The following is a 26,204-nucleotide window of genomic DNA, read 5'->3' as shown; positions in this document are numbered from 1 at the left end:
CAAAATATGTTAACAGATTTTAAATTACCAACTACAGCTAAAACAATTTTGTTACGGAATTTATGTACCATATAATCTATCCACAGAATGAGCAACAAAATATTTTATTTTATTTATTTGTTTTTGTGCATTTACTGCTCATCTTGTATATATATTATTTAACAGGATACTCGTTAATCATTTTTAAAAATGGTGTTTTTGTAAACTGGGAACAGCATTTTATTCAGTTTTTATATTTTAAAAATCTACATAGTCTAGCTTGTCAGTCTGAATAAAACATAATTCATATTTGTTAAATAATTATTTTTCAAAGTTTGCATATAAAAAGGCCTACAAAGGATGTAGAGTAACTTAAAAACCTGCCAAAAACTTTCTCTGGTAAAAAGGTATCATTAATGGTTGATTGTTCAAAGAATTTAGGAAAACAAATCAAACTCCACAAATAATATTCTTTATAAAATAAGTTGATGTATTTATTGAAAAATACCAAACAAAAAAAATTCTTTAATATTTCGAAATTGAGTTTAAAAATGTAAATTTGTTTTCAGATGCACTAGATGTATTGCATTTTATTGTATAATTATTTTGTAAAATATCCACCTGAAATCCATTATGTTTTCTCATCTGTTTTCAATAGGGAAAATGTTATATATATATATTATTTTCTAATTTTATTTAGGCTCCAGAGGGAGAAAACCAACCTAGTACTGAAGTAGATTTGTTTGTGTCCACTGAAAAAATCATGGTTCTCAATACAGATCTCCAGGTAATATTATAATTATTGTCATTCTTGAAGTATGGAGCATTTTCTTTGACATCCTTTTTTTCATTTGGGAAATATAGTGCACACAACACTGGCAAATCAACTTTTGCCATCAATTCTTACTTATGACAATGTTAAATGTAGCAGGCTTTGTGAAATTTAACATTGCATCTAGCTAACTTGAGAAATATGTGTCTTATTTGATCTTTTGAAAGCACATCCAATTCAAAACAATCTTTCTTTATCATGTAAAATGCTATCCATTGAGAAAGTCTGCACTCTTGCTATTACCTGCTTGTTGTTATTGTTATTATTATTATTATCATTATTATTACCCTGCATGCATAGGCGAAAGCAGGGTATTGTAATCACTCATCTTTGTTTGTCTGTGTTTGCAAAATTACTGGAAAACAGCTCAACGGATTTTCACCACATTTGGCAGAAATACTCATTGGGTGAGTGGCTCAAAATGATGAACATTTGGTTTGGTTATCTTTAAAAAAAAAAAGTTTTAAATCGAACTTACAAATTTCCTGTTAAGCAACTGGTCACTTTCTTTTTTTTTTTCACTTTCTTTTTCATATGAATCAACCCTCGTCTGTGTGTGTATATCAATCATGGTGTACCTATGCATGTAGACACATGTGGGTACATACATACATATGCGACTCTGTGTGTGTACAGTGATGGATTTGAGGGTTTCATTTATTTATGAGTTGATTTTTTAATTTTACCAGAGTAAAATACTTATAATGGTGATACTTGAAAAAAAAAAGAAAGAAATTAAATCAGTTCAATTAAAAAGCAATGGTAAGCAACACATTGTAAACCACATTGCAATTTGTGGAAAAATTTATCTGTACGCAGGATATGCATTGCCCCTCCAATGACTTTTCTTTTCATTATTATATTTAAGGCGGTGAGCTGACAGAATCATTACCATGCTGGGCAAAGTGCTTAGCATTCTGTCCATCTTTACATTCTGAGCTCAAATTCTGCCAATGTTGACTTTGCCTTTAGTCCTTTTGGGGTTGATTAAATAGGTACCAGTTATGCACTGGTGATGATGTAATCAACTGGTCCCCTCCCTCAAAATTTCAGGCTTTGTGCTTATAGTAGAAAGGAATATTATTATTATATATAAGGCAGTGAACTGGCAGAATTATTAGCACACCAAGCAAAATGCTAAGGGGTATTTCATCCATTTTTACTCAAATTCTGCCAAGGTGGACTTTGCCTTTCATCCTTTCTGGGTTAATAAAATAAATACCACTTGAGTACTGGGATCAAAGTAATCAACTTGCTCCCCAAAATTTCAGGCCTTGTGCCTATAGTACACAGGATCATAATAATAATAATAATTATTATTATTATTATTATAGCAAGCTGACAGAATTGTTAGCATGCTGGGCAAAATGTTACTAAGCATTCTGAATTCAAGTTCCACTGAGGCTGACTTTGCCTTTTATCATTTCATGGTTGATAAAATAAAATACCAATTAAGCACTAGGATCTCAGTGTAATCAACTTGCCTCCTCCCTTCTCAAAATTATTGGTCTTGTGCACAGAAAAAAAAAATGTTACTAATTTTCTGTAAAATGAATTCCAAGTATAAATGGTAAAAGCGAGTAATACCCAGCAGTGTCTATTATTCAAACTGTTGAATAATAATGATTTCTTTTATTGACCACAAGGGCCCAAGACATGGAGGACAATATCAAAGGACGAGTTTATTTACTGTAAACAAAAACTAAGGAATATTTTGTTAGAAAAGTATGAAATGTTTAGTATGTCACATTGAAATATAGAAATGTTTATTAAATTTTGAGATTATTTTAGACATTTAAAAGAAGAATATTTGAGTTTTTATGGGGTTTTTTTCCCGCAAAATGGTTCATGATGTTACAAGGCTGGGAATTTTACAGATTAGGAAATAAATGATTTAAATATGTAACCAGCTATGTTAATATTACTAAATTTTCATGGATTGCAATAAATAAATAAATGAATAAATGAATGAAAACAAAATAAAAGAAAATTTGGAAAATTTACTTCACTTTTTATTATTATTTTTTAAATCTTTAAATGCAAACACTCAGAGATCTTTAATATTGTTGAATTGAGATTGACTACTGCTGGAAAATTAACCATCAAATATCTACAGTTTGCTTCTACTGTGCAGTATGACAGTTTAGTCCTTTCCCATCGTTTAGTCAAGAAACTAATCAAAAGTGTGCGTGTGTGTGTGTATATGTATATATGTGTATATATATATATATATATATATATATATATAATGTAATGATTCTGCTTAGTCATATCAGTATTAATAACCAGTTGCTAGAACCCAATATATATTTATATTTCACAGTAGTAGTATGGTAGTAAGCTCTAAAAGCAAGGGGTTGTGATGTCCTCTGCTCTAGATTCTTATATGAATCAGAAAGTACAAAGCATAATATTAATAAATATATGATGAAAGGACAGGAGTTGCATAATGTGTGTGTGTATGTTTATATGTGTGTAATTTTATTTTTCACCATTTCTATTTGTTGCTATATACTATACTAAATATATAATTTTTTTGTTGAGGTTCTTGCTTAAAATGTTTAACAATTCATTTACATGAATGCGATGTTCATAGTACTCATCTTTGTATGCTTTAGCTCTTTTCATTTCTTTACCTCATCTTAGGTAAATGTTATAAAACTTGTTTTTCATTGAAATTTGTCACAATTAAAATTTTTCGCTTCTACAGGAAATCATGATGGATCATTCCTTACGGACAATATCATATATTGCTGACATTGGCGACATCCTGGTAATCATGGCTCGCCGGCGTCTCCTCTCCAGCCCGGGGGATGAATCTTTACGAAGAAAGAAACAGGCGAAGATTCTTTGTCATGTCTTTGAATCTGACGAGGTAAGTTCATTTATGTATTTAGAATTTCGTTAGTATTCAGAAATTATTCAATTGTTGTTTAGCTTTAGATTAGCTCTTATTATTCAGACATGTAATCAAAGGTTTTTTTAACTTGATCAGAGCTAACCTAGGGTTATTCAACAATAACTTTAATTATGAAGCTTGAGCAAAGCTTACTCAATATCATATCTGGATCAATATTGATCATCCTAATTGGTTATTAATTATACAGAAAAAAGTTTCTGGTTTCCTTAGTTGTGTTGCTTCTAATAAGAATGCACATGGTTAGCAAAAATGATTGCAATTTCTTTTTAATTCAGTGTATAAAAGTAAAGTAGATTTTCAACTGAAAATATTTTATTAAAGCAAAGCTGTAAAAAAGATTTTACCATAGCAATGTGCTCAATCAGGTCTTTTTTCATAGTAATATGCATTTTACTCAGCATTCAAGATGTTGCATAATATTGTAGAATTTAGCTCTCATAAATTCCTTTGTTTCTTAATTTTGTTTGTTTAGAAAACCATATCTTTTTAGCTTTTCAATTAACCATCATTATGTAAAAGTTTTGCAACCCTTCATTGTGGGATTCCTGTACTAATTGAACTTGATCATGTCCTTCTAGATATTCACTCTATAATGTCCAGTAATTCTTCAACTTGAATTCTCTATTAAAATGGAAATTATTCAGTTGAAGTGGTTTTTCTGAAGACTTCTTGTTTCTTCAGAATCTTTGTCATTATATGCAATGAAGCCCTTGCTTTTTCTCCTAAGTTAGACATTGCTATTGTGACATTGTTCAACTTTATGATAATATACTATCTAGTTCTTCACTCAAATCTACATTATTTTTAAAAATAAAATTACTTTTGTGTACAGAACATTTTTTTATTATATTTAAAGCTATAAGTAAATAATACAATTAGATGATAAAAATTATAATTAAGAAAATTTGTTATCATTTTGACTAACTCTATACACAGAATGGTACTTTTTTAAGTCCCTGATCCACAGAGTATAACAGATTTTCTAATATAATATTTATATTACTAATTTAAAAGATTTATTTTTATTTAGGTTTTTTTATGAAAATTTCGCTCTATGTTGAGATTGAATTATTTTATAGCTATACATTTGTTACAATAAAATATTCCCTTCTGATCATTTTAACAACTTACACCTGGTTAAATAAATCTGATACTAATTTGTATGTAATTACAACAGCCAAAAAGTATGAGGTAGTAAAACCTAAAAAATATTATGGACACAATTTCAGAAAATGCTTTTTAATGTATTTAGATAAAGATAAGGAATGCATCTTGATATAGTGATAAAACTTTGCTTAGTGCATTATGTAAAAGTTTTGCAACCCTTCATTGTGGGATTCCTGTACAGATTTTTCTGTATCAACTTGTTTATTTTTTATAAATTGCTTTTGTTTTGGCTTCAAAATCATATAATTAAAAATATTTGTGTATATGAAACGATGCTTCATGAAAACTAGACTACGCTGGTTTGGTTGTGTGGTAAGAAGCTTGCTTCCCAGCCACATGGTTCTAGGTTCAGTTCCACTGTGTGGCACCTTGGGCAAGTGTTTTCTACTATAGCTTCTGGCTGACCAAAGCTTTGTGAGTGGATATGGTAAATGGAAACTGAAAGAAGCCCATCATGTGTGTATATATATATATATATATATATATATATATATATATATATATATAACATTATTGGTGAATTGAATATATATATATATATATATATATATATCTGTGTGTGTGTTCATCACCGTTTGACAACTGATGTTGGTGTGGTTATATCCCTGTAACTTAGTGGTTCAGCAAAATAGACTGATAGAATAAGTTCTAGTCTTAAAAAAAGTCCTGAGGGTTGATTCATTTGACTAAAACCCATCAAGGCAGTGCTCCAGCATGGCCACAGTCAAATGACTGAATTAAGTAAAAGAATAAAAGAATGTATATATGATGCATTATCATCATCATTTAATGTCCATGTTTCGTGGTGGCATGAGTTGAACATTTTGACAGGAACTGATATGTCTAAGGACTGCATCAAGCTCCATTATCTGCTTTGGCATGATTTTGCTGCTGGATGCCCTTCCTAGTACCAACCATTTTACAGCATAGACTATATCTCTGTATCTGTATATCTATCTATATATCTATCTATCTATCTATATATATATATATATATATATATATATATATATATATTTGTGGTAGGAGTAATTTAGTTACTCAGATGCAATAATTTTAATATTACTTGAGGGAGAAAAAAACCCAAATAAATAATAATAATTGAGACTACCTGTTCAACAGAACTAATAATTTTTTTATAAATTAAAGGGTATGCTATTTTCCCATCTGGACTTGAAAAACGACACTTTGTTTCAGTACTGTTACACTAGAGGCTAATTAATTTTTATTAATAAGTAATGTTTCATTATGTAGTGCATGTACAACCTCATTGATATTTAAAAAATCTCATTTTCTTTACATCTGTTTCACAAAAACATTGCCAGACAAATAATAATAACATAAGTTATATAGTCTTACTTATTTTTCCAATATAGAAAAATTGATTGACATTGATACAAGAAGAAAATAGAAAAATTGAATAAGTTACACTGTTTTCCCTTATTCTTTCATCAATTTTAGTTCTACTCTATTCTACCTTCTCAACCAATCACTTGTGTTCCTCTTCTCTTCAATACCTTTCTACCACACAGGGAGTGTGCTGCTTTGGAAATCACTAATTAGTATGGTATTGGCTATTTAGATTGGTAGGCTGCATACTATGAATATTTTGATCTGAACCTCTGGCTTTATAGAATTAGCGGTTGATGTTTTTTACAAGGACATTAGTCTCAGATGTGAAGTGAAATAGCTTGTATCAGAAACCAAAATCATGTTATTGTAGATTTGGTCACCTAAGAATTTACAGTAAGATTACAGCACTTGCTTGAGACTTGACTCTACACTGCAGCACTTCATTCATAGAAATGTAGTATGTAAGTTCATACTACAACAATACTTGTAAATTTTTTTTTTTAATGAATAATTTATCCTGTTGGACATTTTGGGAGTACATTTGTCAAAACATATGTAGAAAAATTCAAGATATAAATGGTTTAACAACATCCCGAGCGTTCGTCTACTTATTCAATTATCATATATATATATATATATATATATATATATTATATATATATATATTTGTGGTAGGAGTAATTTAGTTACTCAGATGCAATAATTTTAATATTACTTGAGGGAGAAAAAAACCCAAATAAATAATAATAATTGAGACTACCTGTTCAACAGAACTAATAATTTTTTTATAATTAAAGGGTATGCTATTTTCCCATCTGGACTTGAAAAACGACACTTTGTTTCAGTACTGTTACACTAGAGGCTAATTAATTTTTATTAATAAGTAATGTTTCATTATGTAGTGCATGTACAACCTCATTGATATTTAAAAAATCTCATTTTCTTTACATCTGTTTCACAAAAACATTGCCAGACAAATAATAATAACATAAGTTATATAGTCTTACTTATTTTTCCAATATAGAAAAATTGATTGACATTGATACAAGAAGAAAATAGAAAAATTGAATAAGTTACACTGTTTTCCCTTATTCTTTCATCAATTTTAGTTCTACTCTATTCTACCTTCTCAACCAATCACTTGTGTTCCTCTTCTCTTCAATACCTTTCTACCACACAGGGAGTGTGCTGCTTTGGAAATCACTAATTAGTATGGTATTGGCTATTTAGATTGGTAGGCTGCATACTATGAATATTTTGATCTGAACCTCTGGCTTTATAGAATTAGCGGTTGATGTTTTTTACAAGGACATTAGTCTCAGATGTGAAGTGAAATAGCTTGTATCAGAAACCAAAATCATGTTATTGTAGATTTGGTCACCTAAGAATTTACAGTAAGATTACAGCACTTGCTTGAGACTTGACTCTACACTGCAGCACTTCATTCATAGAAATGTAGTATGTAAGTTCATACTACAACAATACTTGTAAATTTTTTTTTTTAATGAATAATTTATCCTGTTGGACATTTTGGGAGTACATTTGTCAAAACATATGTAGAAAAATTCAAGATATAAATGGTTTAACAACATCCCGAGCGTTCGTCTACTTATTCAATTATCATATATATATATATATATATATATATATATATATATATATATATATATATATATAGACAAACAGACAGACAGATAGATAATTTTCATACACACACCTAAAAACAGATGTTAAACAGGAAGATGATTATTTAAATGTTGTTTGCAAGTTGACTCTATATCTGTGTTGATTAATCTTGAGAAACCTTTTGTTGTTTTTCTTCTTAGAACTAATAATTTTACTCTTTAGAGAAGAAAAGCAATTTTTATTATTCATGTACAGAAAAATGAAAGGTTAAAATAATACAATTTGTATGATTAAGATGAAGTTTAAAAGAATACCTAGAGAAGGAAATTTCATTGTGGAGCTGTTCTTCATTTTATGATGTACACTAGACAGATAGGAGTGCATGGTGAGAAGCATATAGGTATACTGGACAGATTCAAGCAATAGACAGAGCACTGTCAGAAAATTTCAGGAAAGCATTGTCTGCGAAATACAAAGATAAAGCAAGGAAAATGACAGTAAAGAACGATATAAATTAAAATATGTTGTCGGTAAAATAAATTTTGTCAGGTAGACAAATGACCTTTTGATAATGATGATGACGATTTAACATGGTAATAATACAAAGAATGTTCACCACTCTGTCCATTAGAAATATTTAATATTACAAAAGTATAATACTATGCTTATACTATTGATGATCCAAACTTGATTGTTTTGAATAATGATTAAAGATTTTTTAATTAAATTCTCAATATAGTCTATCATTCCCTTTTATTATTTCATGTCTACATCAAATTCTTCCTTTATTTCTCAAATCATCCAAACAAGGTGTTTTCAGATTTTTGTTCTGTGAGAGTAGGAAGAAAGAAAAAAAAGATTTTAAGAGTATTATATCAATTCACAGAAAATTTCAGACAGAAGTTGTTTTGTGAAATGCTTGTGCTGTAACATGCTAAAAGAAATATTTAAAAAAAAAGAAAAAGAAAGAAAGAAAGCAAATTATGTAAATTGATAACTTGAAATTATTCTTTTAATTACTTTGCTGGTTCACAAGAAATATCAATCTGGTTATTATATTTCTAACATAACAATATACTTTGAGTGTGTAGCCAAGCAACTACATCACATTTATCAGTTGATGCAACATGTATCAGTATGATGGTGTCTGAACTGTTGCCGAACACAATTTAGTTACCTATCTGTAGATCATCCCTTATTCATTAGTGTTAATAATGTTATTGGTCTGTCTGTTTTCTATTACTTCATTAAATCAATATTTTTTTTTTCAACATTCGAAATTGGTTTAGCTATATTTCATTTGTTTGTCTGTAAAATTTTTATATGCAATAAAAAATATATTACTTCTTTTATTCCTACACCCAATAAAATTTTGGGGCAAAGATTCAACTTAATTTTATCATTATACTAGTGAATTGTTTTTTCATACTTTCTATACTTTGATTTTTTTTAAGGAAATATAAATTGTCTTTATTCTAGAACATACAGATGAAATTGTAAACAGATATTTATTTAGAATTATCAATTATTTCTACATTTAGTTTACTGCAGCATCTTCCCAACTATGTCCTTGACATTCTATAACTGACATAGTACACCTGCTGTTCTTCCATTTCTCTGGGAAGTCAATAGAAGTGGTGGGGAAAAAACTACAAAACAAAAACTATCATAAAAACATATTCCATTTCTTTCCTAAGTTTCAATGTATCACTTGCTATAAATCAGTATCATGGTTCTGACAGAAGCCTCTGATTGGCCAAACATTACTAAAACATTTCTATGTGTTCTGGGGATCAATTTATCTATAATCTAGTTATCATGTTAAAATAGTCTTAATGATTGAATTATTCAGTCTTGTTTGTCACCTGTCAAATTTCAAGGTTTTTCTCCTTTTGATTGAAATAATATAGTAATTGCCATATCATGGAATAAGCTTCAATTCTGGTTTTAATATTACAAAGAAAAGAAAATAACTAGCTCAATTATTCAATTAGATGTAAACTATAAATATAAAAGATTTTTTAAAATGTAATATTGAGTTTTCTAAAAGAATTGGCTTGATATTTCATATTTATAAGAGAAGGAAAGTTGAGTTTGTGATGTTTAAGTCTTTGTAAAAAGATATTAGTGTTGGCAAGTGAATTAAAATAGGAATTATAGCTGGTTTTACTGGGAAGATACCTTTGCTCTCTACTCTTTATAACTAGACTTCTCATTAAAATTGTTGAATGCTAATGAGATTGTGATTTCTTTACTATTTTGTTGTTGTTGTGAACCTGATTAAGTAGATCTATGGTCAAAAGCGTTCCAGCCATGACCAGCCAATCTCTTCATTTTTCCAGGCATCTTATAGCTAATATGACATTACTTAATGTTGTCTTGGATATCGTCTTTTTTTTTTAGTTAGACAGTAGAGTATAATTTAAAAGAAATATAGTTTCAGTTTCTAGGTTAATGACTATCTAAGGTTCCTTTGTTGACTCATTTGTTGTTTAAGAGCATATCTGGAATTTTCTTCCTTTTTTCTTGGATTAATTATTTTTCCTTTTTTCTTGGATTTAATTATTTTCATTTTCATAATTGCTTGAAAGCGGAATTAACTTTTGCAACAGAACTATTTGCAAATGAGGATGGGTGTGGGTATGACTGTTGGTTAAGAAATTTGCAGCTCTGCTGAAGGGCACCTGGAGCAAGTGTCTTGGCCAACCAAACCCTTGTGAGTGGATTTGTGTGTAAGTGTTCCTTTGCCTTGACATTGTGTGATGGTTGTAAACAAGTTTTTTTCCAATCTTCTGTGAAAAACTTGTTTACTCATGGGGAACTATTACCTTGCTTGGTGACAGAAAGGGTATCTAGCTCTAGAGAGTCTGCCTCAGAAGATTCTGTCTGATTCATGCAGGCATAGAAAAATGGGCATTAAAATGATGACGACGATATGTGTGCTTTATAAGGAATAACCTAAAATATAATTTGATCAAATGTTTTTTCTTTCATACATACACTCATTAGTTTCCATTTGTTTTGCATTTCTTTATGCTGGCATGGGTTAGATGGACATTTATTAAGGCAGTATTTTATGGTTAGATATACTTTCCGTCATCAAGCTTACCTCTTTTTCAAGTTAAGGATATTTTTTATTCCACATTCCACTGGTCTTCAAAATTGCTCAACATGACATATTGTTTACATGGAATGTAAGTATGACATCACTGATTGCTCAGATGGTATCATGTAAGGATGCAGAATGTAAACATACACATACAGCAGGCACAGATATGGCAGTGTGGTTATGAAATTTTTTCCTAACCATGTCCCTTCATATCCAGTTTCATTGTGTGGTACCTTGGGCAAGTGTTTTCTACTAATAACCCTGGCCTGACCAAAACTTTGTGAATGGATTTGGTAGATGGAAGCTAAAAGAAGTCTGCCGTGTGTGTCTGTATATGTAAGAATGCATGTATATGTGTGTGTGTGTTGGTTTACATTTGATCTTCTAAAATCACTGAGCTACAAGTGATGACATTGATTCTGTTTTCAACAAATCATCTGCTAGCTTTGTGCCTTCAAAGATGTAGGAATAGAAAATCTCTTACTTAAAAAGCAGATCAGGGTTAAATAACTAGAAGAGCATCCAGCTGTAAAATAATGCTTGAATAATATCAATGAGAGCATGGTAAAACAGTAGTAAAAACAAACAAATGAATGATATATGTATATATATTATATATAACAGACTTCCATACAGTTTCCATCTACTAGTTTCACTCACATGGCATTGGTTAGCTTGAAACTGTACTGAGAGACACTTGCCTTAGGTGCCAAGGGTAGAACCTTAAAAGTTATATTTTGATGTGAATCTAAAGCCACATAGTCACCTATACATATACACACACACACATAAATTGTGTTACAAATGCATTTTTTGAGAGTTTATTGGTTTACGAGCTTAATCTCCTTTAATTAAGCATTTATTGTTATTCAACAAAAGACAGTGTTTATCAGGCAACTTAAATGGTGGATGATATTTAATCTTATAGTCTGCCTCAGTAATAATCCACAGCCAAGTTAATGTCTCTTAAATCTAACACAGCACAGCTAAAATTTTCTGAAGAAATGTTCAAGCTAAGTAATGATCATGAACGATTAACTGAAGCTGGTGCAGGTTATACCATGTTCTCAAAGAAGTACATCTATCCTCATTTATCACAGAGGTTTGACTCCAAAAAACAGTGATAAATGAGTCTACTCCATGCACTTTGTAAATGGAGCAAATGATAGGTTGACACCCAACTTGCTGCCCATAGCAATGAAGCTTCTGCTGTTATGTATTTTCTTTATTATCTCTACTTTTTGCTGTTGAGAATACACTCATCTGTGTAATTTGTTAAGATCAGATGCCTGTGTTTTGTTTGTTCATTTGTACCATGTTGATAGATACAAGTATGTAAATTCATATAAAAAAATATGCAGCCTCATAACATTGTCTTGTGAGCACTACAATAGTCAGTGCATTATGGGTAGCTGTGGGTGGTTGCTGGAGAATGTTTTTGTGTTCCAAGCAGACTCTTTGACTGATCATAAACCATGTTATCACAGATCACCCTGTGATAAGCACAGCATGATTCACAATTGTGCGTATCATGTTACTCTGAGTCAGTAATGAATGAAGCTTCATGTATGAGATAAGGTTTCCATTTATTGTAGGAGGTTTCACAGAGAAAAATGCTCTCTCTCTTTTTACTCAATGAAACAAATGATTAGTGGTCAAACTGCTTCAGAACAGACCCTCAGTTTCACAAGTGTAGAAATGAAATGTTTATGATTTGCGTTTAGCACATGGATTTTAGAGTTGAGACCATAGCCTGGGATTAGCATTACGATTGTATCACAAGGTAAATTAATATATTTCTTAGTCTTAGCTTTTAATTGGGGCAATTGGTAGAAAGGAAGACTCATCTAGCTTCTGCACTTGAACATCCTTGATCAGTCTAGTCAGCAAACAAAATTTTAGCTCTAGCCAAATTCATGTTATGGATGGAGTCCCACAGCCTTATCATAGAGAAAGTTAGTTTGAACCTTGATAAAAACATACTCTTGTGTGGAACAGCAATTTTTACCACAGGGCTCTTAATAGATTGACTGCATCAGTATTTCAACACTTTCTGAAACCAGATTCTATGAGTTTGTACAAATATCTGATTTTGGCTCTTCCATATTGTGACAAAGCTAATCTACAAATGGAACAAGATATTTTAGGCTCTAAAATTTACTGTTTTGACAGCAGTTGTTTGACTCTGTGTGTGTGTGTAAATATATTTGAATACATTCATATATATGTGTATATGCATGTGTACACATGCACACACTCGCACGTATACATATATTTATGTGTGTATATATATATATATATATATATGTGTATTTATGAGGATGTTCACTTTGCATCTTGAGTAGCAAGTGTATTTTTTTTTTATTTGTATAGTGGGATAGCTAATTGTTGAAGGCAAGTATTTAACTAGCTTTATTAATAAACTTACTTTAGTGATCATTTGTTACAAAATATTTCAATGACAGTGTAAGCAGCCCTTCTACGTATAATAGGTGCTGATGTTGCCATTGTTTGGTCAAATTGTTTTAATTTTAGTAATCATTTATATCATGTACAATAGAACATGAGTCAGACACCTGACTTTTTGTGTCGAGGAGAGGGTTGGAAAACTGATGTGTAGGGATAGCTACAGCATTACTATACAGGCAGTGGACATTTATGTAACAACTTTGTGTGTCAAAGTAGGTGTATTTCTAAATTCTTTATTCTTCTATTACTACAAGTCTATCTTTTCATGTTGTGGCCATTTATCTTAGTCAATTTTATAAATACTTTGATCTATATATGTGTGTGTGTGTGTGTGTGTGTGAGAGAGAGAGAGAGAGAGAGAGAGAGAGAGAGAGAGAGAGAGAGCAAGAGTGAGAGTATAGTTGACAGATCTTCCTCCTACTGCCAATCTTAGTTTATCTGGAATCAATTCCTCTTTGAGTGTATGAATTACTTTGTATTACAAGTTTTATGAATGCTTATTACAACTTTTTTTTTAATCACTTTCATTAATAATATCATACTAGATTGTTATTGTAGTAGGTTAGACATGGGAAATGAACAAAATCATCTATGTTGTTGTTGTCATTATTATTACTATTATTATTATTATTATTATTTTGTGAATATTTATAACAAGTCTCTCGGTAATATACAGAATTATCTTCAGAGCTAAATGCACTTACAAAAATTGCTAAAATGCTGCCGACTTTGTTTTTCCTGCCTACTCAGGCAACATTTTAATTACCAATTTTCTTATCACAACTAACTCCTACTGCACTTTCTATCATGTACGTAAGCAATACCTATAAATCATAGTTTTCTTGTTCAACGTTTTTATTGCTTCTCATGTGAAACTATCTATTAATTACTGCTGTTGTTCCATGATAGTTTTACAGAAATGTTTAGATTCAGTTTATTGACTTGCAATGATATATAATTTTCATCTATAAACTATCATCAACTCCTTTGTTCCCAACTATGAAGTCTTATCCTATATAAGTCTTTTCCTATGTAGGTGTAAATAATAAATTTTAAAATAAAGTTCCAATCTAATTATATTATGTCAGGCTTTAGATTTATTATATTAATCTTGCATTTGCTAAAACTAACCTGTATTAGAGGGATTCATGAAACTTAAGTGTGTGTTTTTTTTTTTTTTGTTTGCTTCAGCTCGACCCTGTTTCAGTAGACTTATGATCAAAACCATTCTAGTTGTAACTATTTTGTCTTCTATTCATCCACAGTGTATCAGGGACCACATGATCCAGTGTGTCTTTCCTTCCTTAAGATGGGTATGATTTGAGGGCAATTTGGCTGCTATTTTTAACCAGTCATGGCTAATGTTATTTTATAGGTAATTCTTATGTACCTTAAATAACAAAAGTTTTTTTTTTCTACCTGGTTTTCATATAGATTCCTTTCTTTTTTGTTCAGTTCAAATCTTACTACTGCCAATTTTGCATTTCAACTGACTATTAATAAATATCAGCTATATATATATATATATATATATATATATATACACACACACACACACAGACACACACAATGTCATATATCATTTGACTATTCCTTTCTCTCTCCTTCACAGAAATGTATTTTCCTTGTAAAAAGAAAAATGACTATGAACTCTGACAGTAACAATAACAAGAGCTATCTCTACAATAAATGCTCTCTCTTGTTACTGGATAATTATTTTAGCCATTACGATTTTTACAAAGTAATGTCAAATAATTTCAAAAGTTTACCTATCATATCATTATTGTCATTGTTCAATGTCTGTTTTCTATGGTGGTGTGTATTGGATAGTTTGACAGGAGCTGACAAGCCAGAAGACTGCACCGAGTTCCAATATCTACTTTGGCATAGTTTCTATGGCCGGATGCGCTTTCTGATGCTGTCTAGTTTACAGAGTGTACTGTGCTTTTTTCATGGCACTGGTACTAATGAGGTCACCAAGTAACTTGCAGGACAAGCATGCTCAGCTGTTTATAAAAGTTTGAAGGAAAAAAAGAATTTCAGATGGTTGATTTGTGATAAGGGAGGTAAAAAAAATCCGCTTCATACTGTTGGTTCTTTTTCTTCAGAGAGAGAAAGAGTGAGAATAAAGTAGCCTTATCACTACAGTCACAAAACTGCAGCTGGAAAATTTAAAGAAATAAAGGAGTGACATGGAGGGGTAGATATAAGGGGAGAGAAAGAGGGAGGGAAATATAATGTAAGTAGTGTGGCCAGAAATAAAGTGTGAGTAGTGATCAAAGTTTGTAGCAAAACCCAGGTCAGTTGAAATGGATGGAATATGGTGGGACCAGCCAGGTCTGGTAAAGTAGGAAATAGTGAGAAAGCAGAGCAGAGGAGGTGATGGACAAAATAACATATACATAATACAGAGACACATGTAAACAAAGTGGGATACTGGAGTGGGTAAAGGAAATGAGTTGTGGGTAAAGAGGTCAATAAAATCGGGGGGGGGGGGATAAGCTAACAAAAAGGAGATCAGCACAAGAAAGGGAATGGTGGATGATAAGGAGTGAGCAGTATCATAAAGATAAAATTAACCAAAGTAGGCAGGCTGACAAGGGGTAATTTGTGACAAAAGATGGGAAGAAAGTTGAAATCAAAATAATACAACAATACACAAGTACATAATGTGCATATACAATCAAGTGTGTGGCATATGCACAAGCTGCATATAATGTATATGATCAGTAATCATTCATTGGTTGGTAAAAATTAATTCAGTCAATTCAGGGTGAAGTAAAGCATGCTATTAAGACCCCTTGTAGTTGCAGCATTACAATATGAAATAAAGTCCACCTTTTGCATTATATAATAATATAAAATACATAATATAATGTATTTTTTGTTACATTCTACAACATTCACACACACAATTTTATTATGTATTAGTTAAAAAAGAAACAAATTTATGGACAATATGTAGAGTTTGGAAACATTTTTTTTTATGTATACTGACAGGAGATTTTAATCTCATAGTTATTCTACACAAAAAGAATAGGTATAGCTATGTTGTTCAAAAGTTCACTTACCAAGCACATGGCTTCAGGTTCAGTCCCACTATGTGGTACTTTGGACAAGTGTCTTCTACTATAGTCTCAGGATGACCAAAACTTTGTGAATGGAATTGCTAGTCAGAAACTGAAAGAAGTCTGTCGTGTGTGTGTGTTTATATTTCTTTGTTTTGACATCACTCAGTACATGTAAATGAGCCACCATCATACAAGCACTATCCTTTGTTTCCAATTTTTCACAAAAAATGTCTGGTCATGGGTAAATATTACCTTGCTTGGAAACAGGTGATTGGTTAACACCAAGAAAGACATCCAATCATAGAAAACCTGCCTGAACAAATTTCATCTGACCCGTGAAAACTTGGAAAAGTAGATATGAAAACGATAACTCTGCACATTGTATTAAATTTCATATGGTCTTTTCACTCTCAAGTACACTTTGTCTCTGTATTGTTCCTGTAATCCTTATGGTAATTTCCAGGGTTACATTTTTTTTTTTGTTGGCTAGGCAGTTGGTGTATCTTGGAGTATAACTTTGATTTAAGTAGCCTTCTTTGTTGGTACTCATTTTGGGAGTTCATTACTACTAACAAACTTTGTCAGTTACACAATTCTCTTGCTGCTATTAGAAGTGGTCTCTGCATTAACCTGACATCACTTTACTGCCTACTGGTGGAATAGTCCAATTGTCATAGTTAAGTTTTGAAAAATATAATTTTTCATGATTGGTAAATGAAATGTTTATATCACATTATTTCTCTGTTTCTGTGAATTGATGCAAGTATTCAGTTGCAGCTGTTGCATAAAAGTTAATTTCCATTCTTATATATATATTGCATCTTATTCAAAACAAACAAAAAATATTTTGTAATAATTGGAATGTATACAAGATGGAAATAGATCTGATATTCCTGTGTATATGGAAAATAATTGCTCCAACTATTAATACATGCAAAACTTGAAGGTAACTGGCAAGCTTAAAGATTGAACTACAAACCATTTTTTTAAGCCAACTTAGAGAAACAGAAGGTAAATATTACAATTTTTTTTTTTACATATTTATAGCCTTACAAATATAACTAATTGTAGATGGTGACAACTTAAATTGGGGTTAAAAAGGGATTGTGTTGTAAAAGTCTTCATGATTTTGCCGTATTTTGTGAAAAGTTTCTTTTCATGTGTGATCCTGAACTTTCATAAAATGTAGCTAGATATATGAATCTTGTGATCTCTATTTTGCAGTTCACTCTATATTTCATCTCTCTTTGAAAATGCTTATTCTAAATGGCTATCATCCTTTTATGTGTGTTTTCTGCTCAGAGACCAGACACCAGATCAATATGTTGCTATAAAATTATGACATCACATGAACACACATGCACACACACACACACACACCTCTCTACCTCCTCTCATATATATATATATATATATATATATATATATGTGTGTGTGTGTGTGTGTGTGTGTATAAATTCTTGTCTTTGGTTTTCAGAAAATTTTTTTCTTTTAGTCCTACTATATTGATTTTCTCATTAGACCAAATAAATTTAACATCAGAATCAGTGGTGTAAGTCCAAAATGATGGCTTAGCGTAACAGAAACACATCGTGTGTATGATTGAAAATCTTTCAGAAATGGAATAAAACTGACTTATTTTTATTGAAACTACTTATTAATAGCCTATTAGAAATCATGAACGTAATTTAACAGATTTGTATAGATTATTATTAATTGTAAAATATGTCTAAACTCATCTAACTTAAAGAATTTCCAATCTTTCTTCTAATGTGAGTCATCTTTGTCTTCTTGGTATTCCTTTCAAGTTTTCAAAGTGAACATTCACCTGTTGAAATCTGACTGTTTTGACTCACTGATCATAAGTGCAAAGTCAGCAAAACAGCTATTCAGAAAAATTGTTATGTATCAAATCAAATACTACTACTTATCACTGGTTGTAAATTGCTCCACAAGTATTGTTCCTTTTATGATTCATTCAGTACAGAAGGCCAAGTGGTAATGTCAACAAATCAAAACCCTGTTTTTTTTTCACTGTCTTTAGTATGACTTTTAGAATGTTTCTGTTAAGATTGTGCTACTTCTCATTGCTGATGAAGATTAGTTTTCACATTAGAAGGAATTTGAGGTAAAGCTTTTTATCTTTAATCAGTGATAGTATTTTTTTCTGCAACATTTCTTATTGCTTTTGTACTAAACAACATCCATTGATAATGACAAATATTTATTAAGGAAAACCTAAAGCCATTTAAAAAAATTTTTGTCGTTTACGATAATGTTCTAGGATTTTGACAAATGTAAGCAAATGAATGTTGTTATATATGTCACAGAAAACCCGATCTGGTTTGGAATCTTGTTGGATCCATATTCACAGGTCACATACCCATTCTTTTATATAGTCACCAAGTGTCACAACTTCAGTAAACCAGTTGTTCTGATTTGCATAATTAATGTTTTGCTGGTTGCTAACTGTTACTGTAGTGGATAGCATATATGGATTATTATTAATGTGTATGAAGGTAAACATAATATTTTATGGTTAAAGCCTTGAGTCTTTTACAAATGTAAGAAAATTGATTTGCATTATCTTTTCTACAGATAGAAAAGTGGAGGTTGCCTTATTAATACATGTTAATAATTATCCATACATTCTGTCAGTGCTATAGCAATTAATTAAATTAGTGGTTAGCAAAGCATTAATTATGCAAATCAAACAACTGATTTATTGAAGCTAATTCATTTAGGGGCTATAAATAGCTATTAACCCTGTGGGTAGAAGAAACAGATACATGACTTCTGAAGATGAATTCAGTTATACTGAAAATCAGGTCAGGTTAATCCTCCTTTTTCTGTCCATGGAAGAGATAACAATAGTCAATTTACTAAAGTCTCACAGTATCAACTAAAAAATATTGGGTTTAACTTAAATCCTATTATTTTGAGAATTTTAAATCCTCAAGATAGTATATTTTATACATTACATCTTTCCTGACCATTTTTCTCATAAGAATATATAGCCTTTTGTGTTATAATTTTGAAAATGATCAAGAATGAGATATTCAGTAAAATAAGTAACTATCAACTTTTATTGAAATCAGTTGTATTTACCAGTTTATTGCACTCACTTTTCTTTTAAAAAATGCCTTTAAAAGAAATTCTCTTTGCATGTTATATGCAAAGTTACAGTTCTGTGTAAAATGACTTCCCTAAAAAGAAGAATAAAACCTATTCCCTTCTTATTTTGATTGTAAATTAAGATATACTGACATAAAGATATATCTATGTATATTTATGTATTAAATTAATATATACCAACACGGTATGAAGAATTTCATTTATTTGGTCCTTGCAAAAAAGAGCAAAGTATTTGCTTTGCCTCAGAACAAAGATTGAATGATGGTTGACCTTAAGGTATCTGATGTGGTCAATCCACAAGCAAGTTTTACTCTTTGGTAAATAGCAGTACAAAGTTGAACATGAAGCTCTCCTGCCTCACTTTTATTATGCTCATTTCCAAAGTATAAATGGCTATTTTATATTTCTACTGTGCAATGCCCCTATTGAAATTTAAACAAAAGTGATTGTGTATGCATCCAATTACAAGTTAAGATGATAGAATGAGGAAAGAAAGTGGCAATAGACCCACGGTTAGGTGTTGTGAGGGGCTACCAACAGAATGCACAATACATGGGTGGAGAAAACAAAGAAAAATTACCATGCGTAAAATGCAATTTTTGAGGTGATATTGCTAAATGGCCTACATTGGAAAAGACCTGAAGATGTGGATGTTTATTCATAGGAAATCTGGCATTGCTTAGCAAAGACCTGCAAATGATTTTAAAGGAACAGTGCATGGTGTTACAGAAAAAAAAACATGAAGAAACATGTACTATGTATGCAAACAAGAACAAGAATTGGCAAGTGAATGCCTGACAACATAAGAAGTTTTATCATCACAAAGCCATTCCTACTAGTATTTAATGTATCTAGATATAACCTTACAGAATTACCGAAGATGAAGCTAGAGAATTATAAAACAACAATGGCAGTCATATCTAGAGAAGTTATTTCACGGTTACAATATCAAGATGTTTATGCATGAGGAATGGAATAAATGCATGAATGATTTATCTCTAATGGATGCATGAAGAAACCTTGAAATTCAGAAGTATGCTGGTGGGTTAAGACATTCATAAGATGCAGTGAAAGAAAAGATTGTTGTCAAATTTTTTCAAGAAGTGCTATTATTAGTGCTTTAGATAGCACAGAAGATTAAATGAATTATGAAGTAGGTGAGAGTAGTTGGGAAGAAGAATTTGAAAGTTTCAAAGATGGCAGCAGTGAAGAATTTGAAAGTTTCCCAGAGGCTGCAATAAAGATGAAATTCAAAGCTTCAAAGATAGCAAGTACTGAATAAAAATTTAACATCTTGTTCTGCTTATTCATAATTTTAAGCATATCAAAGGCAATTATTTTGCTAGAATGTTTTTTTTGGGGGTTTTTTTTTTCATTTTTTTCTATATAAGTGAATTTATATATATTTTTTATTCTTCTTATCCAAGATGCTGAAACCACAATATTTTTGACATGTATGTTGTTTATTCATAAAACCTAAAAAAATTCAAATTTTTGCAAAGGAACAAATTATTTCCTTGAATTTGAAATATAATCTATTTTTTCTCAAATTTCTTTCACATAATTAGTGTGTTATTTGCATGTGCATATTATGCGCCAGCAAATATGGTAATTATTTTTCACATAATGAGATTTTCAAAAATCTGAACTTAGATTTGAACACTTTAATACAGGCTACATCAGAAAGGATAATACCGAAAAAGTTAATTCCTTGATTTCTGAGTGTGAAATTATAGTTGTTTAGGTACTAGCAGTTAGATTAGATCATTAGTTATCAATTATCTTATAATATTCATTGTAAGTAAAATATATCAAAAGCAGTGGAGTGGGGAATCTTTTTTTAACAAGCATAAAGAAGACCAAAAATAACTACAGTAAATCATACAAACGTTGGTACATCAGTTGGTATTTTATCTCAATATTTCATGCTTTTGGTTCTATATTTCTCATAGTCTAGATGAGTTGTCAATATAGTGATACAAATGTTAAGGTTTTATCTTTTTAAATGGATACCACTTTTAAATATTTGGGCTCCTGCAAAATAGCAAATTATTTTTTATAGAGATTTATTGACTTAGTTTTGTTCCCCCCTCTCAGCTATCTAAATTGGTACTTTTTTCAATTGATTAGTTTGCAACACCACTAAAAGCTACTGTTAGATTTATCTTCTCTGAATCTTACCTTGTTCTCTTTCAAATCCCTTAGCTTGATGTTAGCCCATTGATTACTTTTGTATGCAAGCTTGTTTACTATGTAAGATTTTTTTTTTCTCTTGTGTATCCTCAATATAAATATCTAAAATCACTTTTACTTGCCTATGTTCTCAGTATAAATATCTAAAATCTCTTTTAATTGCCTATGCTCTCAAGTGACTTCCTAATTCTCACTCCAATTACTCTTCCCTTCCACCATGTCCAAAGTTTTAGAAGTTAATACAAAAACCATCATCGCTTTTTTTATTTGCCTTATTTTCTTGATTTAGTGATTTAATGTTGGTTATGTGGCATTTTAGAGCAAAGAAATGGAGTGAATGGGCCATTGCTGTGATAACCATCAATACCATTAAGTTTGGTAGTATTGAAAAAACATTCTGGCAAACCCTTATAGTGTAGAATCAGAGAGTTAAATATAAACTTATGTTATTTGTAGTATTGATTTCCTTTGATGAGGCTCAAGGCTGATTTTTTTATACTTGGAATAGAGTCAACTCAATTTTCCCTAAAAACTTAGTACAAATCTCACTTTCAAATACCATTGTAGATTCATTTACAATGGCAGTCTCTATCATCATCATCATTTAACATTCATTTTCCATACTAGCATGGGTTGGACCTTTATATATTTTATATATGATTGAGAAATTCTGTGTAGTTTCTTTTACCTCCCTATTTTCATATTTCATTCTTTATTCATCCATTCATTCAGCTAATAGATTGTATTTTCCAATAAGTCTTATTATAAATTCATTTCCTTTTACTCATTATCAATAGTGTGTGTGTGTGTAAAAGGTGTTCGGCTGTAGTTTTATATTCACAAATGTATATTCTGAATTTGAAACCATTTAACTTATGTTGGTGATATTGACATGTATTTTGATCTAACAAACCTTGTTTAAACATAACAAGTTTAAGAAATATACTGAAAATACTAAAAGCATACATAATCTTGATAATAATTTCAAAGCTGTAAAATAGCTGTCCAAAAAAAAAAAGTTCTGTTTTATTAGTTGGACTGCATTATTTTAATTTAAAAAGTTATTTTTCTTATCTTATTGAATTAATTGGTAAATTTATCTCCTGAATAAATTAATCAATCTCATTGAAACATTTTGCATGAACTGTAATATTATTAGAATAATATTCGAATTTCAATTATTCAGAGAACATTGTAATTGTTTATCTAACTACTTTCATTGGCTGTCTTATATACATTAGTAGATTTGCTGCCTTTTAGAATCGGTTTCTAATGCAATGACAGTATTGTTGCAATTAGCTGCAACATTAAAACGAAAGCTAATTTGGAAAAAAGAAATGATTTCACTAGTATTTAATGAGAATTTTAAAACAAATTAAAAATCTAAATGAAAATTTTTGCCTCATTGTTTTTCAGTGTCCAAATAACTTCTTTACAAGCACAGAATTATTTTGTAATGAGTAAAGGATATTGGTTCTTTAGCAATTCAAAGAAATGTGATAGAATGAAGAAATCAATAAGCTGTTATTGCTTTGAGCACAAAGGCCTGCCTACCGCTCAATACTTCTATTTGATTGATCTATCTCTACTTTGATAGCAAGTCACTCCTCTTGATCTTGCTATATATTTTTTGGTGATGGTGGTGGAGTGCTTAGCCTTGCCTACTACTTAATTCATATGTACCTTCCTACCTATAATTTTTAACATTCTTGCTCTACACTGTTACTACTGCTGCTGATGTTACACTTACTATTACCTTCATCAGTGGTTGAAATTCTGTCACTATTGCACTTACACTTCTCATTGACAGTGTTTTTTTTTTCCTTCCTTTCCTGAAAGCAAAGTATTCCTGCTGATTTTGGAAGTTAACGCCTATCACCCTATCATGTTGCTGCTGAATTGTAGTGCTGCCACTAAGCATTCAGTTATTCTACTCATCGCACCAACTATTTTAACTGTTGTTGCTTTCTGCTGCTATCACCATCACTACTATTGTCTGCATAAATCCTCATCCTGTAAACAAAAAACATTATTAACTTTATGTTGCTTTGCACATACATCATTCTTAATACTTTTTTCACCGGAGAAAAATTATTTTTAACATGACTGAATTTTTTTTTTAGTTTTCTGAAATTCATTTAGTTTAATGCATCTGAAAGTCTTTCTCTCGCTGCCGAGAGATATAAAACATTGTTTATATCAACAGTGTGCTCTTTGTGTTAGAATGTAAAAAGCAAATTAGCCAACACTTTATTATGTGCATTGGATAGTTTCTTACCTTATCTAATAACTTTCATCTTACCTGTCATATCACAAGGATATTTTGATAGGAAGCAAATCTTTGTGACTGCCAATCTGTGGAGTTAACACCAAAGTTATTTGAAGTATACTCAAAATTTCACCTTACTTGGAAATATTCAATAGAAATATCTGAGAGTTTGTTAGTTCTTACCTGGATGGAGAACACTTAACCGGCATACACACTGGAATATATCTTGTCATTATGTCTATTACTTTTACTAGATGTTGATGCTGTTAAATGTTCGCTTTTATATTTCTTGCATGAGTATTTATATTAGTCATATGTCAGCTTAAATAATCTGTTTTTGTAGGTTTTGATAATTTCCCTTTTATTCAGACATCAGTAAATTACATTCCAACCTAGGCTGTAGTTTTGTTTAATGTTAGGTTAGTCATTTGAATTTCTGGTTGTGCAGGAATATTTTGCATAGTCTTTTCATATGGATGATAGTTTTGTGTGTTGTAATACTTGAATACTTGTAAACAGTATAATTTTAAATATTTCTACTTTCTTTTCTGTCTATTTAGAGGTATATAATTATACTATAGTTTCTCATTCAGATCAACATTCTCACACATAATAGATTTTTGTAAAAGTTGTTTATTGTAATTTTATTTGAAAACTTCACATTCAATGAATCTATATATGTATATAACTTTAATGTTAGAAAATATTTCAAAGTATCTTGTGGTGATGGCGACTTCTACAAAGTTTAGCACATCAATAAAAAGTATTTCATGGAGTTTTGTAGCTCATTATACTCATGTTTGTATTTAAGATTAGATATATTAGATAGGAATTGATTATAAAGATAAGGTAATTAATAAGTTTACAAAAACTAGAATAGTTTCTGTAATTAGTTTAATTCTCTTTCTGTTTAACATCCCCACCACCACTGTCGAGAAAAATGAAAAGAAGAAGAAACTTAAGAATTACCTTTTTATTCCCTAAAAACCTGTCTTATTCTTGATATTCTCATTTATAACCTGCTGTTATGATGATATTTTCATGATTTTTTTTCTTTTGCATTAAGCTTAGTTTTGCATAGGTTTTGCTTGAATTATTTCTATTTCATATTAAAGGTTTACACTAAAAAGATTATTTAGAAAATTATCCATGCCATTGATAAATTTTATTTGTTTCTAATTAGCTTTTTCATGCTACATTAATTTATTTATTATAAATTTTAAAGGTGTTTTTCTGTTTTTAAGTTCTTTAATCATAATTTGTGGTCTCATTTCTGGATATAATTTTATACATCAAGTTGGAATTATACTCTGCTATTTCATTTACTTCTTGGTTTTAGTTTGTCAAGAGGGGACACAACATATTGAAGTAATATTCTGTTAATTTCTTTAGAGTTCAATTTAATTAGCAAAATTCTAAATATGTTTGCTATTGGCGGTAGTTTAGGGCCAAATGACTTTAATCATGTTCAATATGAGCCCCTTGGAGTTGTTTATGAAACACAAAAAGAGGTAAATAAATTTATTTTCTCTACCTACTTTTGTTTACATATGTGCATATGCACATACATGCCTGTTTGAATGTACACACATTAACATAGTTGTCCGTTTGCATAATTTTCTATTTGTGTTGTTATATTTAAATTCAAATTAAGATATATGCACCATTTCATATAGACTGCATCGAAATTATGAAAAAATACATCAAAATATAGTGTTTACATTGTTTAGTCATAGTACTGTTTTTATTCAATATTACAGTACAAATTATGGAATTTCAAACATACTACTTAATTGTACAGATAACTTTTAATAAAGCAATTACATTGTGGATGAGTTATTTTAGCTGCATAATAGCATACAAAAAAATCTTATATTCACTTTTCCTTTATTTCTTAATAGTACGTGCTATTATGAAGTGTTGAAAAGTTTTAACACACTTCAGCAACCTGGTCACTAACACGATTTCACTGCATTTTACAGAGATGCAATGAAATTGTGTCTGATAATCAAGTTTCAGAAGTGTAAAAAAATTTCTGTGACACTTCATAATAGACTGCACTATTAAGAAATAAAAGGAAA

At 30.4% G+C, this 26,204-nt stretch overlaps 1 protein-coding gene across 21 annotated transcripts in view; it reads left to right on the top strand.

Annotated features, from left to right (window-relative positions):
* LOC115212775 (amyloid-beta A4 precursor protein-binding family A member 2) overlaps positions 1-26,204 on the top strand; it is a 248,648-nt gene that overhangs the window by 178,362 nt on the left and 44,082 nt on the right. For all 21 annotated transcript variants that reach the window (XM_036504010.1, XM_036504018.1, XM_036504015.1 and 18 more), the window contains 2 exons: positions 680-766; positions 3,522-3,686. In XM_036504010.1, coding sequence (XP_036359903.1) covers positions 680-766; positions 3,522-3,686 — 252 coding nt within the window. The remainder of the gene's footprint in view (positions 1-679; positions 767-3,521; positions 3,687-26,204) is intronic.

The sequence above is a fragment of the Octopus sinensis genome, linkage group LG6 (genome assembly GCF_006345805.1).
Source record: "Octopus sinensis linkage group LG6, ASM634580v1, whole genome shotgun sequence".
Taxonomy (NCBI): domain Eukaryota; kingdom Metazoa; phylum Mollusca; class Cephalopoda; order Octopoda; family Octopodidae; genus Octopus; species Octopus sinensis.
Note: the sequence above shows the minus strand (reverse complement) of the source record. Positions and strands in the feature narration are given on the sequence as shown.